This window comes from Ruditapes philippinarum, unplaced genomic scaffold (assembly GCF_026571515.1).
Source record: "Ruditapes philippinarum isolate M1 unplaced genomic scaffold, ASM2657151v2 ctg937_1_1_1_1, whole genome shotgun sequence".
Classification (NCBI taxonomy): Eukaryota; Metazoa; Mollusca; class Bivalvia; order Venerida; family Veneridae; genus Ruditapes; species Ruditapes philippinarum.
The window spans coordinates 348,312-369,649 of NW_026861665.1; the positions used below are offsets into that span (position 1 = coordinate 348,312).

General features: G+C 31.6%; 1 protein-coding gene across 6 annotated transcripts in view; it reads left to right on the forward strand.

The window, feature by feature from the left end:
- LOC132716448 (uncharacterized) overlaps positions 1-15,158 on the forward strand; it is an 88,734-nt gene extending 73,576 nt beyond the window's left edge. For all 6 annotated transcript variants that reach the window (XM_060699726.1, XM_060699724.1, XM_060699721.1 and 3 more), the window contains exon 5: positions 4,924-15,158. In XM_060699726.1, coding sequence (XP_060555709.1) covers positions 5,004-8,075 — 3,072 coding nt within the window. In that variant the 5' untranslated portion in view covers positions 4,924-5,003 and the 3' untranslated portion in view covers positions 8,076-15,158. The remainder of the gene's footprint in view (positions 1-4,923) is intronic.
- Positions 15,159-21,338: the final 6,180 nt, after the last annotated feature.

Below are 21,338 nucleotides of genomic sequence, written 5' to 3' on the forward strand. Positions count from 1 at the left end.
ATGAAAATTTCAATGAGCTTGATCATATTCAACAAAACTTTGACATCAGTATAGCTAAGTTTGTTAACATATCTTTGGGGTGAGCTGGGGGGAATGTGGCCCTGAAGTCAGGGCCTGAATCTGCCACTGATAACGCCAGACCAGCCTTCACTTCTGTGCTCTGTACTGTTTTTGACTCAGTTAAAAATTTTATACGGAAATTCCTGGGTATGAATTTAACTTTGCCAAATTTTAATCTCGGACACAAATTCAGCAGGTTAAGAATTAAGAAAGTTCAGTAATTTACATCAATATCAGTGCCTCTGTTTTATAACAAAGAAAACTACTTTCTTTGAATAACTTAAATATGCTAATTATTATTAATGTTAATAGCATTGTTATTAGCTGTTCCCCTTTTTGTGGAATAGAGAGAACATTGTTGTTTTTGTAATCTAAGGGTTTCTGGTTAGATTCTTGGAGTGAGGTGAGATTTCTCCATTAGGCTGAGATATGACAAAAAAGTGTGTTAAATGTGTGGTAAAAAAAACAACAAAAACAAACAAATAAATAAAACAAAAGATGGCAACATTTCTAATTAGTAGTAGTACTGTAGTACTCTGTACCCAACATCATTTTTTCATATATTGTGTTATATTATCACAACTCTCCATCAAAAACACTAAAAATTTTAATTATTTAATTTTATTACGAGGCACAATTTCATCCATCTGTTCACTGATGCATCCCTTTTTGTTAGTTATCAAACACTCAGTCAACATTAAAGTGACATTATGCTGGTATCAGTGGACAGGTAAAAATAAAGATCCATAGCTTGAAATAATTTCAATATGAAAAAATTATCAATAATCCACATGGCCAGTATTGGTTTTACATGTACTCAAAATGAATAGGACAGTCTTTTTATAATTAAGACAAATTTCATACTGTATCATGCACATTTTTCAATATTAGTTATTGGTCAGTCACCATTATTATAGTCAATCTTTTGAAAAAAAAAGAATGAGCTTCATGTCACTTTAACAGTTATCTAGTATGATAGCAACACAACACAAGCAAACAACATTTACAGTTATCTAGAATACTTACAAAACACCCATGAACTTAACATTTATATTTATTTAGTATGATAACAACACATCATTTCCATTAATACACTAAATAAACAAAATTAACAATTATCTAGTGCATGAAGAACACAACATTTACAGTTATTAAGTATGATAAAAACACACCCAAGCATAAAACATATACAGTTATCATGTACATGAACAACACAACCTAAGAACACAACATTAACAATTATTAAATACACTAACAACACAACCCAATAACACAATATTTATAGTTATTAAGTACACTTACAACACAACCCAAGCACACAACATTTACAGTGAAGTACACTAACAACACAACCCAATAACACAACATTTAAAGTTATTAAGTACACTAATAACACAACCCAATCTCACAACATTTACAGTTATTAAGTACACTAACAACACAACCCAATAACACAACATTTACAGTTATTAAGTACACAAACAACACAACCCAATAACACAACATTTAGTTATTTAGTATTACAACAACACTACTGTGACACACAACATTTACAGTTATCTAGAATACTTACAACACACCCATCATTTACATTTATTTAGTATGATAACAACACATCATTTACATTTATACACTTACAACACACACAAGCACACAACATTTACAGTTATTTTGTGCATGAACAACACAACGCAAGAACACAACATGTACAGTTTTTTAAGTATGATAACAACACACCCAAGCACACAACATTTACAGTTATCTAGTACATGAACGACACAATCAAGCATACAGCATTTACAGTTATCCAGTACATTAGCAACACAACCCAAGAACACAACATTTACAGTTATCCAGTACACTACCAACACACCCAAGCACACAACATTATGATTATTTCACACCCTTGTACTCAACATAATTGTTTTTTCAAGTATAATTTCATCATAAATTGTACAATAAATTAAGACAGCATATAATAAGATGTAGGATGGATATAGAAATAGTTACATATAGTGTCCAGTTGGTAACCTGCTGCACTGGGACATTTATTATCAAATGTACAATTAAGATGACCAAAGGGTGCACTGACAGGATATAAAAATGTACTTAGTTGTCATTTGCCATGCTATTTACGGAATACTTTAGGTAAATAAACAACATCATTAATTTGTAATTAATGTGCAAAGTGACCATGTCCAAATGTCCTCTGCTTAAATGAGGTGTCTGGTACAAAAATACACTGACCCTATATTGTACATGTAATTTATCCTAAAATGAACATCCATAATATAATACAGTATTGGGTTTGATGCAAAACATTTGTAACTCATATTGCATAATGAAGAAGTTACATCGTTTTACACAGATTCATCATATTATAGAATATTCACAACTACTTTATTGTTTGATTTGTGACAGAAATTTTTGAAACTTCATTGAATAGATTGTGCCTTATTGTTTTGCTTTTTTAAGTTGTTATTTTGATTCCTGAATAAAAAAGAATTGCATGAAATATAAATGCCTGTCAATCAAACATGAGAGAACATTGTAGAAAGGGGGAAGAAAAATGTCAATCAAAAAAGTATGTAATCAGTCAGACATAAGTGCTTACATTGGACCATTTTATTGGTTTCAGTTTTAAACAAATTAAATGGACAACTAAATGAAACCTACAATGTGCGTCCATCTAGTAAAAAATATTTTCTTTTTTGTTAAAGGAAGACATTGCAAAATCTCCCTAAATTCTCAATAAAGAGTGACGTCTAACAAATTCTACAATTAAGAAGAATTTCATAAAGGATGTATGACTTATAATCAATATTAATTATAAGAAATGAGAATTTTTGACAGATTTAATTAGATTGCTTGGAGGAAAAAAACATAAAAAAACAATGTGTACAGTTTATTTCTAGAATATTTCGTTTTGTTTTGTAACCATAATTGGCAGGGAAGATCAATTTTGCAAATTGTGATTCATTACAAACAGATTTGTGAAATTAAATTGATTAAAAAAAGGTCTTGTTTTTTTGGAGTGTTAAAAATTGTTATTAATTTCTTTTTTCTTGTCTTCTTTTTTTTTTAAGAAATATGGTCTTTATACCTCTATAGTTATGTTATTGTTTTGTTGTTTCTTGATTGTTGTGCAGGGGGTTGGGTAATATTATGCATGCCAGGGTTTAATCAAGAACACATCTTCTAAATTAATTTTCTTTAGTTTTATAATTGGCTTTATGAAACATGTGTCCATCAGAATGGTTCCATCAGCTGTAAAACAGTGGGATATTTGTAACAGTTCTTATGATGTGAATTTTTTTTTCTATTTTCTATAAAGCTTTAATGTTCAAAGAACATTTCCCCAATTTCTGAAATAATTATTACGAAAAAATACTAATAAAATCTTCATAGTCATATTGATTTTTTTGTTGTTTATTGTTGTTTGATTTTTTTTCCCTGCAAAGCTCAAAAGAAATAAAACTGTTTAAGATAATTAATATAACCATATATATATGTATATGATTATATTTAGTATATATATAACAAATACTGGTATTTTACATCATGTAGCAGAGCATTCTGTTGTTGTTGTTTTTTGCAAATATGCATTTTGCATTTTAAAATCAATATCAAGATGTAACAGTTTTGAAAATCAGTATCAAGTTTTTGATTACAAAAGTTTCTGCATCAGTTGCAAATATAGGGAAAGTTGGAAAGGAAATTACATTTGTCAATTAACCTGCTTGATTTAAACAAGTCCAAGATAAAGTGAACTCAAAAAGATGTGACATTCTTGACAAAGTTTAAGATTTGAAATGATAACCATTTGTATTCTGTAAGCTGAATGTCTGCAACACCTGGTCTTTCTGTTTCACAATCAAATGACACAGTTTCTCCAAAAGAAATTAGTATAAGGAACATTTTATATTGCCTGTTTCTATTTCTTTTGATTTATTCAGCATTTATGGATCTTTTTGTGTAACATTGTCTTTTAGTTGTTGTGAATTATTTTCATGCAAAAACAAAAATATATTAGAATAAAATAAGTATTATAAAAAAAAGGAACAGTTTTATCAAAAGAAGGGCCAACTTTTTGATGTGGATCTAACAGTGAAACATGTTTTTAATCAATGATACATGTATAATTTGTATGTGTGTAATCATTATGTTTTGTTTGTTTGCTTTTTTTGTAAAAGAAGTCCCCATCTTTTATTGTCCATGATAAGGCTCTCAAGGGCACATCACAGAGGTTTTTGAAATGGCAGGATTGGAAATAATTTTTTTCGTGAAAAAAAGTGATCAATAACGTTTGTTCAAAATTTCATATCATTCACACATGCAGTTTTTCCAGAATGAATATTTATTCTTATTGTGAAAAATGACCAAATGCAATGCTTTTCACTCAAATTGAGCTTAGAATAGCACGAAATACAATTTGAAATTTATTTCTGATTATATTTCTTATTATCTTTCGCATATCTTTCTGTTTGAAATTGTCCCAGTTGATCAATGTAAGAATCTTTAAAGACTTTTTGATCTCAATGGATTTAACAAGTAAACAAAGACATATAGTGGAATTTTGAATAGACCCTAAGGCCTTATTTTAGGCCATGAAAAGACAATATTAATCATAGAAATAATGCCAATCAGATGTTTATATTCTTATAGAATTTACTTCCATATTGCATAATTCTTAATTATTGATCACTAAAAACATAATAGTATTCTGATAGAGTGATCTGTACAAAAATGAAGAAAGGTAACTCTATTTAGTTTAAGTAACTTTGTATAACTGAGTTGTCTTCCTTTGATGTATTGATATCTTTACATTGTTACTAACAATCATGTCTTTCTATATATTTTCAGGAACGATATCACGGGTGTTTAGTGCGCAAGTTGGCGTGCAGACTGTACAATATTTTATATATATATATACCTCATTCATCATGGATTTAACTGGGAAAGGTTTTTCCCCGGCTCATAGTTTTCTCCAGAATGCAAGTAGTCTCGTATCCGCCTATGGTCTTGGACCCTCATTGGTCGCAGGTCAGACACCACTGACTACTTCTATGTTTGCCGGAACCAGTCATGGGCTTACCAGCCCAGTTTACTCAGGGAGCTTGTCTACGTCTCTTTCCCCATCTCATACCTCATTTAGTAATGGTCACCATATATCTCTCCATCGTCATGCTGAAAAACAAGACGGGTCATCAAAATCTCAAATTTACGCAAGCCCAGCCCCAGTCTTTAATCGACACAAAGATTCATTTCCGTATGGCATAAGTGGTGTCCCAATGCCGAATTACAATTACCATGGCGATGTTTATCAGTTCACCTCAAATGGATACCCTCGTAAATCTCGAACTTGCAGCTATTGTGGAAAAGTGTTCACTCGATCAACAACACGACGTTATCATGAGAAAAGATGTCCACTTCTTAGGGCTGCAGTTTCGAGCTACATGGGTGATGAAAACTCAGGAACGGCGACAGCTCCAGTATCATCTACACCAACTCGGGGAAGGTCAGCGGAGTTAACTACACATTCTTTTAAAGGTCCGGGACAGTCACTTGGATCCTCCATTTCAGGGATAAATCTTTCTAGTGAGCCTCAGGAATTAGCTACCTCAATGTTGACAAAGTCTCCAGCTGGTGAAAGGCGGACCAGTGGGGATTCATATTTAAGCGGGTATCAGACTAGTGTTATTGTTAAACAGGAACCTCATGAGCTTGAAGCTTTGGCAAGTATGGCCTCAGGGGCTTCAGCCTCATCATTAAACAAAAAACAGTTAGTGCAGTCTCAGGAGATGTCAGATAATATGTTACGTTTTTCCCCTGGGTCTGAGGACTCAGACTATAGACTTGACACAAGTGCTAATGTTTCACCAGGATATGAACCTGGTTTAGATTTAACTGTATCGAAATCACCATCCCATACCTCAAGTGGTGGTGAAAATGTTCATAAATCAAGTGATGATTATATACGCGGACAATACGGGAATAAGACAGATGACAGGAATGATGTCAGTCAAGACTGTGGAGTGATGCCACCACATCTTGCACCTTTGCATAGGAAAAGATTTAATTCTGATTTGAGAAAAGTTAGTCAAGAAGGCGAGAATGAAATGGAAGATACGGAGAATGCGGGTAGGAATAATGATATGTTTGATAGTAATGGAGATCTGCTGAACAAGCGAAGAAGAAGTGTTATAGAAGCTGATGCTGGTGAAACAGAATCTGTGACTTCTGACAAAAGGGATGGGAAATCATATGGCAGTCACAAATGTGGAATCTGTGGCAAGACATTTGAGAATGCTGGTAAACTTCATCTGCACGAGCAACTCCATACCAAGTTCAAACCATATGCATGTAAATTTTGCGGACAGAAATTTGCAAAGGCGGCACAGCGAATTGAGCATGAAAAAACGCACAACGGTATGGAAGTTACACATATTTGCGCTGTATGTGGGTCATCCTTTACCAGAAAATATAGTCTCAAACTTCACATGAGACGTTGGCATCAAGAAGGTCCATGGCTGTGCCGTCATTGTGGAAAAGCTTCTTTGACACAAATGGAATTGAAGACGCACCTTTATTCGCATAATCTTCCAAAATTGGAGAGAGAGTCGCTTCTCTACATGCCCGATATACCTCACAATTACTCGGCAACTTCAGCTAATTCTGAAGAAACTGAAGGGAAGGATTACAGTATGAAAGAGGCATCTGAAAATGATAATGCATCTGGTCAGGAGGTTAGCCTTCAAAGTATGCAAGAAATGGAAATGTGCCAAGAATGTGGTCGAGATTTCCCGAAAGGTTATCTTCGGTACCACTTAAAGTCACATGAAGCACAGAAACCATATTCTTGCCCCATCTGTGCAAAGCGATTTGGCTACAAGAATAACATGAAGTCACACATTAAACTTCATACGGGTATCAAACCTTTTCAGTGTAAGATATGTGGAGCCAAATTTACACGTGGTTCAACACTCCGCAGACATGCTCGTCGTCATGGAATCATTGCTGATTCAGTGTGGGATTTGTTTGTAAAACCGAACTATAGTAAAAGTGGCGAGAATCAATCTCGCACAAATAAACTGAATACCCTATCTACCTCAAGAATGGACTCTAATGTAAGTACAGGCAATCAATCTTCCACAGGCTCCGGAGCTGCGGACAGTGGAGAATCAAACTACCTCGTTACAACTATGTCATCTACGCCCACACATGGAAGCCTTTACCCATTGTATGCTAGCCTTGGGCAGATGCCGCCTCATTTGAGTCTTTACTCAGGCCTGTCTGCTTCTACCTCTTACTTAGCACCACAATTACCTCATTCTTCCATATACGCAGCCTCTAGTCAGCAGCGGCATCCCCAGCAGCTTGATGCTCTAAATCTCAGTGTGAACAAAGCCTCTAATGACCTCCAAAGCGACCAGTCGAGCTTTTCTAATGTGTCTGCAGAAAGGTCCCGTTCAAGGTCAAGATCGCTAAGTGGATCAGAAACACGTCGTTATTTGATAGATGATATGAAAACGAATGTCAAGGATGTTGCTGTTCAAGTGCATACTTGCTGCACATCAGTCCCTAATATCAAACAGTCGAAGTCAGAAGAATCAGTTGGCACTCCAACAAAAACAGACGTCGCTGTTGCAGGGTCAAGTACATCCTCAGCAACTCCAACACCGCAGTTGCCAAACACTCCGTCACCTTTGGCTGTCGTTCCGTACATAGTTACCTCACCTTCCCAGAGACCATCAAACATTGATTCTACCTCACCCGCATTGTCCGTCTCATCCGGCAAGGATTACTCAATGGAAACAATCTCCTCACTTATTGGCTCGGGTCGGATGTTCAAGTGTTTCCATTGCGAATGCTATTTTGCCGAGTATGCAATGTACAGGATTCATTCGAAGCTACATGTTAGTGATACAACACATCCGTTTGTATGTATGGTCTGCGGGGAAGACTGTCACGATCGTGTATACTTCGCTCTTCATCTAGCTGAACACTTACGTTAACGAAAATTTTGTTTTAATGTGAAGCACCTAATTGGGTCAGAATGATACGGGTTAATGGAACATTTTTATGACTACAAATTTTATTGTATATATTATGATATAACTACTTTGTGCTTGTAACAGTGCTATATTACGTAGGAGGCGTATTCAACAGGGAAATAATCTACGTTCAGTAGCTCTTTTAAGAGTTAGTGGCGAAGATGTTTGGCTCAGTTTAGACTATTTACACATCATCTCACTAGTTGTATGAGATATATTTCTTTGTGTTGTTTTGTATGTATCTAATCAGGGTTTATAACAATTGTATGACGTAGAACTGTGTATTTAAGGTGTACAGAGCATGTATAAACTATCTGCCTATAAACAACTATAGAGATGGTTTATTTCTGCTTTACACCATTGATATATTTTCTTGATGTGTACATGTACATTTTATTGACAAAACAGTTGCCATATTAGTTTTTAGAATTTTTTGCTTGTAAATTTATATAGAGGTGTCATAATAAAATTTTATCTCATGTTTTTATGTATAATTGTACGTATGTATGAAGACTTGTACTGTGTGTAAACTATTGTTAATCTTGATTTGTATAACTTTTGTTTCTAATCTTCCACTTTTTGTCATCAACTTTTCTAGACCTGGAAAGGTGATCAAGTCTCAGTCAATCGTGGCATTTTATTGGCTTATTTCAAATTTTGTACTGACCAATAAAGCTGCTTCATGATTTTGTATTACCCATTTACTTGCCATCTACGTATTTTATTTAAAAAAAAACAACATTTTTTTTAAAAGAGTGAGCTTTTCATTTAAACTAATTTTTGTCTAAATTTAATATTTTTATCGGGTTTACAGATTTATTTAAGAGATATAGCAACTTTTAATAGGAAAATAGATATCTGTTTATTCTTATTGGAAAGAGATTATTCTTTATAAGAAATGCTAATGAAAACAAGTATTTTATGGATCCTTTTAAATTGTGCAAACATGTGGAAAATAGATCACATTTGTTTTTAATTCATCTTTTTTTTAATTCACACAAAACATGTTCTTTTTAATTTTTGTTATGAAGAGTAACTATTTGATTTTACAATGACGGAATGGTAATTCTATATAAGAATGCATGATGTGTAAATGCTTGAAATTTTGTTGTCATTCAGCATAATATGTTATAATGTATATGACTATTTTTGAGTTCTGTTTTAGTCTGATAATCAGATTATACATAAGTACCATTACATAATATCCTTTCCACTGATTGTGAGAAAAACCTAATTTCATTAAGGAATCCATATGATATACCTAACTCAACTTTAAGCAAAAAAAAAACAACCCCAAAAAACAAACTCAGTGATGTTTAACCATGACTAAACACTAACTTTAGTGTAATTTAATAGAGGAAAACAATACTGCTTTAAAACATTATTCCATAGTGATATAAAGATTCCTTAACTAAATTTGTTAATCTAAATGGTTTTAAATCAAGTCCACAGCTAAAGAAATATGATATCTGAAAAGAACTTTTTTTTTCATCCTTAACTTTAAGTACCTGCTTTTAAGTATATCAATACGTTTGAAATTACAAAGCTGTACTGGAAAAAAATATAAATGTACTTGAGCTTATTTTATTTTAACTCCTTGCCAGCTTGGGCAACTGAATATACCCATGAGGAAGTGCAGACCAAGATAAGCTGGTATGTCCGTCCGTCTTATCATGGTCTGCACTGTTCTGTATACATGTATTTACTCAGTACATATTTTGAACTTTGTTGTCCTAAAATGTGAATGGTTTTGTCAAGATTGAAAAATGGACAAGTTCATTAAAGATAAATTTAAAATGGTTATAACACAAACCAGTAAAACTAAACTAACTCTAAAGTTTAAAAAAACATTAATGACGTTCATAAAGAACATAAAAAATGTTTTTAAATGTGGATAACAATATACAGTTGCATTTGAGAAATGAAATTTAAAGAAATCTTATTAGGATTGTTTTGTACCAAGTTAAGTAGCAACATTTTGTGTCTGATCATCGATTCCTAGGAATACAAAAATGACATTATATTAATATCTCGTTCATTAAGCTCATGTAGTAGCTTAGAATTTTAAGGTTACTGTCTAAACAATATTGTAAATACCGTCATTTTTGTTTTCAACTTCCATAAAAAGCATTCATACATTCTTGCACTGCCATTTTGTTTGTTGTGAAATCAGTTTCATAAGTAATTCTTAAGTAAACGATAATACTTTGCATTTGAAACCATCCGTGTAAATTCTGAAAAGGTTCTGTATTTCATAGTAGTTTAATTTTGAATAGTAGGATGGTAAAAAGCAAAAATTGATTTCTGTCATAACACAAGATACCAAACTGAACAATGTAGTAATATAGCGCTTTTATTATTTATAACATTTTTTGAAATTTACATTATACTAATTTGCTGAAGAGTTATTTAAAATTAAAATTCATCTTAGAAAATTAAAGTACTTAACATAGGAAATAATGTAAAGAAATTTAAGATAAAAATATCTGTAAACTACAGTTATAATGAAGCTCTATCTAAGGATTCTACAAGCAAATCAATTTTGGTGTTTGTATATGAAAGACTGAAGGTTTTATTTTTCAAGTTAATAAAACCTACTCAAGCACAGTATAGTTAGGAACAAACAATAAATTTTGCAATGTCATTAGGTTTCGTATCTGGAGGAACATTTTGCTTCAGTTGGGAGTTCAAAACATTTCACCATTGGCAGCTATTTCTGCAAACAAATCAGGTTTTCAACTTTTGTATTACAAATATCTTGTATTATCATTTTTTGTCGGGAGAACCTCATTTGCACAATCCAGAACACATCTAAAAATAGTGTACACATCTATAAATAGCTTTGATTTGTCAAGGTCTATTGCACAAGGTGCAATGCGATTATTTATATTTTGAATATTAATTGATAATGAATTTTTTTTCATCATCTTTCTACCTCAAACAATAAATATTGTCATGTTGAAAGTCGTATATTATAGATATTATATAAATATATGTTATATATTTTGTCATTATGATAGCCTATAGCGGATGTTAATCATTTGTTTTTGTCCCTTTAAAACTTTTCAGTGTTTGGGTTTTTTATTAATACTTAAAAATAAGATGTTATATATTTTGTTGGTATCTCTATGTCTTGTGTATAACATTGGCACTATCAGTTTATTTGCACCCGAATTATTCATCTCTTATAACCACTTTTAAGGAAATGAGATTGCGGTAAAAATGTTTTTAATCAATACATGTAATAGAACAGCAAAACTAGAACTATGTTGTGCAAACTATGAAAAGCATGATTTTTCCTGGTGTTAATTTTTTTTAATAAGGCGCAGATTTGATATAAAACTGATTTGTTTTTATGTTGAAAAAAGAGAAATAAGTTAAGATTTTATTAGAATTTAACTGCATGCCTATCCAAAGAGTGGACTATCCATTTTTCCAGTGAAGTGATACCTATAACAAAACCAAAAATGGAATGTCTTAAAAAGATAAAGAGGAAACATTTTGAGTTTGATATTTTATTTGCTATTACTCATAAATTTCATTTTCATCCTGATTAAAGGGGACGGAGGAGGGGTAAGAAAATAAGGCTGTTTCATTTCAAATTAATTTTATTTTTAGTTTCTCAGGGATTTTTCTGAAACTCAGCTCAATGGTTATAATACATTCTTTTTTTGTTGCAAAAGCAAGACATTGTTAAAATCTGTATCTTTAAAATCACTTCGTATTTTAAAATTTTGTCTTTTAAAATTTAGTCGTTTTATAACTGAAATAAAACTCTTTATTGTTTTGAACTGTACTTAAAAACTAAATTTTAATTATTTGTTTTTCTTTCTTTTTATTTTTGTCTCTATAACATTTGTTTGTATACTATTAATGAAGAAAGTATTTCATTCAAATCGGGTTTCTTTTATTATTATTATTAATACTATAACTATTATTATTATTATTATTTACTTGTTCATAAGTGTTCCTATCCCTCATTAGTCCAAGGTATGTTGTTGTTGTTGTTTTCTATATAAACTGGGAATGGTATGTCATTTTAACCCCCCCCAGACAATTACCTCAAAATAGCTTCAAAGATGGTTAGAATTGAAACATTGGTTTCGTTTTTCTGAACAATCTCATTTTTTTCCAACTTTTTTTCTGATTATTTAAAGTTGTACTTGATTATGTTAAGAAGCGTTTGTTTTATTCCATATTTGGTGTATTAAAAAGGCTTAGATATATACCTCAATTCAGAATGGAAAATAAACAAAATCCTTATATTGCATTCTATAGCAAGGTCTTCGTGTATCTACCTCATGCTTAATTAAATGAACAATACATTATGTAAGTGTAAGCAATACTGTATTCATCCAAATAAATATTAAATTTTATGTTTATCAGTAGTTTTAAGTACCATAGCTAAATTTTGGAATTAAGAGTAGCGGATCTTTTTGTATCGATATTTCGAGCAAAGTAGATTTTTGAATACTTTTGTTTATTTTTTATCCAAATTAAAAAAATGTGTATTACGATATTGTTTATTACCTATACCGGGTTTAATATCCATGACAATTATTTTTCATATTTGATAGTTTATCCAAATTATAAAGATGAAGGTCAATTTTCGGGATTATTTTACTCAACGTGGCAAATGTGCATCTTTTGCTTGTAGCTAACGACATAAGTCAAACACTTGCAGCTTCAACACTGTCTTTGATCACAGTCCTTGTCGCTTTGCCAGGACTGATAACTCTTAGGCATAAATTTCACTGAATTATTCCCCTTTGTGAGCACTTTTTTGTCCGTGACTTTTGGCTTTTGTTTCATTATCAGCTTTTCAAAAGAATGCTTTTGCAAAGTTATACACAAGAGTTTAACTCTGTTCATTTTGTTTATTTGGATAAATACAGTATTAAGATTCTATATTATTTGTTATGTAAGATGTAATCTGTGTAGTTAGTTAGGGAAAATCGGGATGATTTTGAATTTTTCTTAAATGTGGCAATGTATCCATGAATGTGAAAACTAGCATGATGAAATTTTTCTGTTTAATGGTTTTATTTAATGATATGATGGCGGTACTATTTCTTTCTCTTTTTTATGTATTTTGTTTGTTAAATTCTTATTCTGTCAAATTTGTTTTAGTGCTGTCAAACCATAGATCACCGCTTTAAAATTTGTCATACTTAAAGGCGTACTTAATTAAAGGCGTAGATGAACTGGATTACACGACTTGAGTTGTGAAACTTAATTAAGTGAAGATTTTAAAATTTACAATATCTGTCGCTATCCAATATTTTGACTAAATGGGTGAAAGTTTTCAGGATTATTCCTGAAGGTCAGTATTTTCAGTCTCTTAAAAGCCTTCTTTTTCCTATGTAAAACTGTAGAAAAACTGCTAAATTCAGGATTTTCAGGATTTTTAAAATGTTCCAACTTGATGTATGTTTTGACAGCTCTGAGATGAGACAACTGTTTTTTTCTAGTGCTGTGGAGAAGTACTGCCTAAAACAATATACTTATATTACAAAAAATGGCAATCCTAGATTGTCAATGGTTTTAAGTTTTAAAACAAATACTCTATCAATTTCTTAAAGCAGCATCTGTATTAAATACGCGTGAAATCTCCTTTTGCAATGCAGCCACATGCTTGGTCTTCTCCCTTTTTTTACCTTAAATGAATATATTTCATTGCATTGGTTCATTGCATAACTTCAAAAATAATCCAGTGGAAAGTTTTTAATTTTTATTGATGCTGTGCCAGGAGTGGGCTATTCTAATCGCACAAGATATCTTTAATCACCAAGAAAAGCTTTTATGAACACAAAATGAACACAGTATGAACGCATCTGTGGATTTTCCTAAAATCAAAATTTCACCATTGCCATGTTCTGGTTAAGCTGGTGTTATTGGCATTGGCGGTAACTGCTTTTTCCAGTACCGTCCAACAAACGGAGCCTGCAATATTTTCGATTTTGTCGTTTGATATTTTACTTTTACGTATATCCAAGGTATTGGTTTTAAAACTTTAAACTTAGGATTGTTCATATTTTTCTTCTTTTTTATCTCTTTTGTAAATGCCTTTAGAAGGCATCATCAAAAATGTCACGATGTAAAATTGTGCAGTTCCTTAAGGTAAGATGTGGGAATACTTTTAACTCATAATCTGCTTAACCTGCTTGATTGCTGCAATGGATTTGTCCATTTTCTAAATTTGGAATGGCCAATTCAAAAGAGTCCGGTATTTTGATTTACACATGTAAAATTAAAAAATGAGCTACCTACGGTATTTGAGCCTGGTCATACTGGATCGATACTGGTAGCATAGCTATGGATCAGTGCAAAACGGACATAACTCCTTCATTATGTAACCAGTTATTTACAGCTGTTTCGCACTAAACGCTCTAGGCTAGTCATTTTCTGTTACAGCAGACTAAGGGTTAAACTATCAGGCGTTTGTTTTTGACTTTTGTTATACTCGCCAAGGGGTTTGAAATCCTTTACAATAGGTCATGTGTGCCTAAATTAATAATGTGCTAAGTTAACTGTATGTGCTACTTTGAAATGTGCTAAATTGATAGACGTGCGTGATACCATGTGCTAAAATGGCTTTATGCATATAGATAAACATACTCAAGACCATAAACTTTTTGAATAAGTTCATTACATTAAGTATTAATTAAGGGACTGCACATTTGTTGACAGGGACATTTCAGTTCACAATCAGTAGATAAAGACATAAAATGTATGAAAGTGGTGATAAAATTATAAGTGTGAACTTTAAAGTGGCGATTTTTTATGACACGGTTAAGTTGTTTTCTCTAGCTAAAAGCTTTTGTAAATGTTTTTATATTTAAGAAATATAAGAAAAAATAAGGCGAACTTTTTAATTTATTGGTTGGCGTACACAATATTCAAGTACATTAGTTGGTAAAAAATATTCTAAACTGTTTTAGATTGTTGTATGATAACACAATATTTGGGGTATTTAAGTCTACATAAAAGGCGCTATGCATAATATCGTGGTACGAATTACACTTTATATTTGATCTTTTTTTTTAATAAACCTGTTGCTATAGGAATTTAAATTTTCTTTTGATATTATTTTGATATTGAATTCTTTTCAATTGAGAAACGAAGATATGTTTGTAAAATGTACATTAACTTTTGGAAGCAAAAGTTTCAATACAGTAATGATCTGGTGATTTTGACTTGAAGAAATAAACTGCAGAACAACAAGACTAAAGGCTTTATGATTTGAGTGCTATTTTGATTTGTTGCAATTTGAATAGGTGAAACTATATATAATCACAATAGAATTGCGGAAACTTCTATCGTCTATATATTGCATCTGAAAGTGCTTGTAAACTATAATTTCTCATGATGAAAAATATATACAAATCTTAACTGCATAAAATCTTTTTTCTCTTGTTTTTTATTATTATGTTTATTATTATTGCTATTTATCTACAGAAAGGAGAACTTTTCACATGCTACGCAGGGACTTTAAAATGTCATTTATGTAATGTATTGAAGATGGGATTCATCATTTTCATTTTTTTATTTGTTTTGTTACATATACCTGTGTCATATTGTGTTTAGAATTACACATTGTTTTGAATTACCTCATTTCTATCCCGGATATTCATCATTCGTGCAAATCGAAAATACAAAAAAAATGCAAATGCTCATTAGCTTGTTTATTTTAAAAGCACTTAAAACTTTCAGTTTTCAATAAAAATGTCTTAGTGTACTCAGTGTCCAAAAAATATATTGAATTTTGAATTGTTTTATAATATATTGATTGCATTGTTACGAAAGTCAGTAATCTAATCGGTTAAAATATGCTTGCATAAGTTAATTGATAACGATATTGCTTTTAGCAACATCTTGAAAAAGAACGATTTGCACGAGTTTTGGACCTGGTTTAGAATCATCATGTACTTTATAGAAGCACATGTTTTATGTTATATTTGTCCCAGAATGGGGTTTAGGTTATCACAATGTAAACATTTAATGTATTGTTTCACAGTACATGACACACCTTTTCTTTTATAATCTCACAGTTTTCTTTATATATCCTATGATATTTGTTCTATACTTACGTTAGAGACAGATCTTGCACCTTTCTTCTTCTACAAAATCTTCTGGCAATCTGGTAAAAAGAGAAGATATCATTTGGTATGAAATTTTTATTATTTACGAGTATTTTTATGACAGAATGTTTTCTAAATGACGAATGTTTTGTACTCCGAATGATTTTTATCTCTGAAAATAAAAAGAAAGAATCTTTGTTGATTAATTTGGAAAGATACGGTACTTTTAACAAATTTTACACAAAAAGAAATCTTTTTTTGTCCTGTTCTAGACACTTTTTATCTGTCATATTAAAAACATAGATATGGAAATTAAGGGAGAAATATATATCCATTGATGTTTTAAAATGTTTCTATTGTTAATGGAGTTTATTATAAGCATAATATTTTTTAATCTTTTCGTGATACTGTAAAATAAGTTCACTGTAAATGAATTTTGCTACAAATAGATCATACTGTAGATTAAAAAATGCTTTATTAGAAAAAACAATGCTATATTTTTCAGATATTTGTCTGAGGTTCCGGGTTTTTATACCTCATAAAGCATTCTTTTCTTATGTACATATACATGATTAAAAATGCTTACTTCAGGGTTCCCGACATTTTGTCTATGAAAATAAACCAATGAAAATTGAGTGAGACATTTAATTAGGAACATCTATAGGAACATTTTTAATATTTAGAGGCTTCAGAAGAAGGAAGGTGTTTGGTCAAGTTCTTAAAATTGTCAAAGTCTTCTTGACTGGGAAGGCAAACAAGTGTTTACCACTGTTATCTGTTGATGATTATTTACCCGTGATGGTTTTTCTTTCTGTAAAGTGAAATGTTACAAACTGAACAAAAAAAAGCATAAGTGTTTTCAAAAGCTGCATCAACAGACAATGGTAAACAATTTCTTGTTTATAGAACTATTTAAGACATTATCTTTATTTTCTTTAATTTTTTCTTCTGAACAATAGACAATATAATTTTTTAAGAACACTTAACCAAAACTTTGAAGAAACCAGCATTTGATGTTTAATGATGGAAAAATGATATTTTTATCCAAGGAAAATAATGAATATGATTATAATTTTGATTAAAAATCCTGAAAATGAGAGAGGAAAATAATTTGAATATAGAAACATCATAGTACACAACCAAGCATTCAGATCAAATTATGTAACAGGTTGCTATATATTAACATTTCTGTTTAGTTACCGTATATTCAACCATTCACTAATTGTTTGTCAATTACCAGTCTAAGTTTGTCTTTGTTTTCCTCATAAAATTCGTTCAGGATAAGTAGTAAATTTCTTTTACGATGTTTAATTTCTTTATATTATATATATACACAGTATCTATGTTACCTCAGTCTTGTATTTTGATGATTTCTTTCGTTTTTACAATTAAAAAATACCTCATTCATGAAGCTTTTCTGCTGTCAAACGTATGTACTAAAGTAATCAGTTAGTATATACATGTAGTAATCTATTGTCATCAACTTCTCATAACTATGTTTAATAAAAACTTCATATTAGAATTCCTTGTTTGTTTTCAAGAACCGTGTTTGTTCATCAGTAAGAACAAGTGCCACCCTTAACAGACCATTCCAGTGTTTATAGTTCTTTGCAAATTGGTTAATTGGCTGTCCAATTGCTACACACGTATAATACATAGTCAATGGTTCATCTGTACGAAACAAACAAAACACTCGTGGTTTTGTTTGTAATACTGATTGTGTGCAGTTGAAATAGCAATAAATACAATGACGTTTCAAACTTAAAAGGATTTATCCAGATGTGCCCGTACTGCTGGCAGAAGTCTGTTGGAATTGCTAAAGCGTCCGAATTGCATCTCACCGATATGTGTTTGTCTGATTTCCAAACGCGATAGAGTATTTCTCAACCAGAAAATTTCCGCTCCGCTGAGTTTTTTGCATGATTATTTAAATCGGATTATGTTTGCATTACTTTAAAGAAAATTGAAACTACATTTTAAATGTGGTTCTTCTCGGGGTTTCTCCTCGTGTCTGAGTTAGTCCATGTAGGAACATTCTCAAGAAAAGTTGGAAAGTTACCATATGACCTTTACTGTGTCGACACGCACTTGTTAACAATTTTGGTAAGAAAAGGAAATGGCATTTGCCATTTCTTGATATTGTTTCTTAAAATAAGGGTAATATAAGCATACATTTTTAGCGAGTAACAATATCATTTGTTGCTGAAATATACTTCAACGAAATGCTAAATGGTCACATCTTAAAAAAAAGTTGTCGGAGAAAAATATAAAGGACAAAATAATAATTTAATATTTGCTCATATGTAAAACAAAATTCCGTTACAAAAGCATAACAGAGTGGGTAAATATGATCACACTTTAAAGAAAATTTGAAAATGATACTATGCCATATTTGATTTTGTTCCAATACTTTATCAACTCGATGCGGCAATTACAGTAGCAAGGTACTTTGTCCTTTTTGGTCCACATATTATGTTCAGACATAAGTTTGAATGGCGGTCCATTTTTAATGACTTTGAAAAGATGATAAAATGCTTAAAGATAAGAGCAATAATTAGTAAGGTACCAATACCGAAACATGACTGCTTTGCTGAGGAAGGTCGATATTTTGACATTTTCTTTACTTTTAAAGGCATCGTAATATTTATGAAGTATAAAAGTCGTCTGCTCATCAGCAGTAATAATTCAATAAGGATTGGGAACAACTTATATGGTTTTACAACCAATTAAGCTGATGCCACAGTCAGAATTGCTGTAATATTTACCTGTTGACAAAACCATATTTAATGTCGTCTAAAGGAATTGAAATCCTGCAAGCCTTTTTAACGGTCTCGCGAATTATACGACAGTTTCATATTCTTTATAACAGATTTTGTTTTTTAGGCCGGAATGGTATTTCTGTCGTTTGTCTGTCTGTCCGTAAGTCACATTAATGTGCTAATTTTTGCGGAGTGCTGTCTTTGTAAGGAGCATGGTCAATCCCAGTAGATGCCCCTATTAATTTGACGTCATCAGATCAAGATTTATAACACACCCGTGCCGATTGGATTTAGCTCAATACAGGATTGGAGCAGTACCTCTAGACGCTTGCAGAAATAAAAAATGATCACAAAATAGACAAATATGATTTTTTTTCGCCGAATTTCACATTTTTCATTCCTTAAGTATCGTATATAAATCGGTGTGTAAAGATTAATTAGACGTTTTAAAACTCATTCCGTCAGGTAAAAGGCGAGGTTTTAGCATTTAGTGTGGTGCTCCAATCCTTTTTTTAGTCTCACTCGTGCCGATTTTGCGACTCCGTAAAAATGGTATTGCACGGCCGTGCATATATTTTGATGTGACGTCACTAGCGTTTTACAAACGGTGTAAAGACGCGCTAAATGTTTACGTTATGCTATAGGCGCGTCAACTACTTTCGGCATTTGCAAATAAGAACATCAGGGTCTGAAATTTCGCTACCATTATATGTTTGGTCTTACGACCCAAACAAATTAAAATGGTTTGTGCAAACAATTTTTTGTTTGTAAAAATTGTGAATACTGAAAGTGGCTCTTTTTATTAAATTTCATTTGATATAATACTTAGTATTAATATAATTTTTAAGATGAGATGATTGTGTTTCAAGAATAATGTCTGAAAAACCAGCCCACATAAAAAAGTCGTAAACAAATATATTGTCTATAACCTGGAATAGTTTATTTTATTCTCTTTTGTATTGGTTTTAGTTATATCTACAAGACCATACAGTCGTTGATAACAACCCACTGTTTGATTGATGTGTCTGTCTTGTCTTAAAACAGAAAATTTCCCCATATAGCTTGTGATGCATGTGTTTGAATTCCAACAAATAACCAATTGCTATTATTTGATGTCAACTGAACCCGCTGCGGCTTTCGGTAATTTTTTCCCGCGAAATATAGTGTTTCATTCTTAATTCAAGTGAAGGAAGCTTCAGAACATGTGTACTCAGCTATAGTAAAATTGTTATGTACAGAATATGATAAAAAAAGTTTAAGTTGTTATAAAAATACGTTTTGTTTTACACAGTATAATACAGTCAATGGTTCATCTGTTTCCGCGAAACAAACAAAACAGTCGTGGTTTTGTTTGTAATACTGATTGTGTGCAGTTTCCGCTCCGAAATTATTTGGTTGAGTTTTTGCATGACTACATTTTAAATGTGGTTCTACTCGCGTTTCACCTCGTGCCTGAGTTAGTCCACGTAGGAACACTCTCAAGAAAAGTTTCAAAATTACCATATGATCTTTACTGTGTCGACAAGCATTTACGAACATTTTTTCTTAGAAAAGGAAATGACATTTGCCCTTTCTTGATATTGTTTCTTAAAATAAGGGTAATTTAAGTATACATTTTTAGCGAGTTGCAATACTAATATCATTTGTTGTTGAAATACACTTCAACGAAATGCTAAATGGTCGCCTACTTTTTATCATATCTTATAAATAGTTGTCGGAGAAAAATATAAAGGACAAACTAATAATTTAATATCATATGCTCATATGTAAAACAAAATTCCGTTACAAAAGGAACAAGCATAATAGAGTCGGTTAACATGGTCACACTTTAAAGAAAATTTGAAAATGATACTAAGCCATATTTGATCGATTTTGTGTCAATACTTTGTTAACTCGATGAGGCAATTACAGCAAGGTATTTTGTCCTTATTGGTACACATATTATGTTTAGACATAAGTTTGAGTGGCGGTCCATTTTAAATGATTTTTTGAAAAGATGATAAAATGCTTATAGATAAGAACTATAATTATTAAGGTACCAATACCGAAACATGACTGCTTTGCTGAGGAAGGTCGATATTTTGACATTTTATTTTACTTTTAAAGGCATCGTAATATTTATGAAGTATAAAAGTCGTCTGCTCATCAGCAGTAATCATTCAATAAGGATTTGGAACAACTTACATGGTTTTATATGGTTTTACAACCAATTAAGCTGATGTCACAGTCAGAATTGTTGTGATATTTATACCTTGTGACAAAACTTATTAATGTCGTCCTAAGGAATTGAGGTCATGCAAAAGTCTTTTTAAGGTGCTCACGAATTATACGAAATTTCCGTATATTTTGTAACAGATTTTGTTTTTGTGGGGCCCGAATGGTAT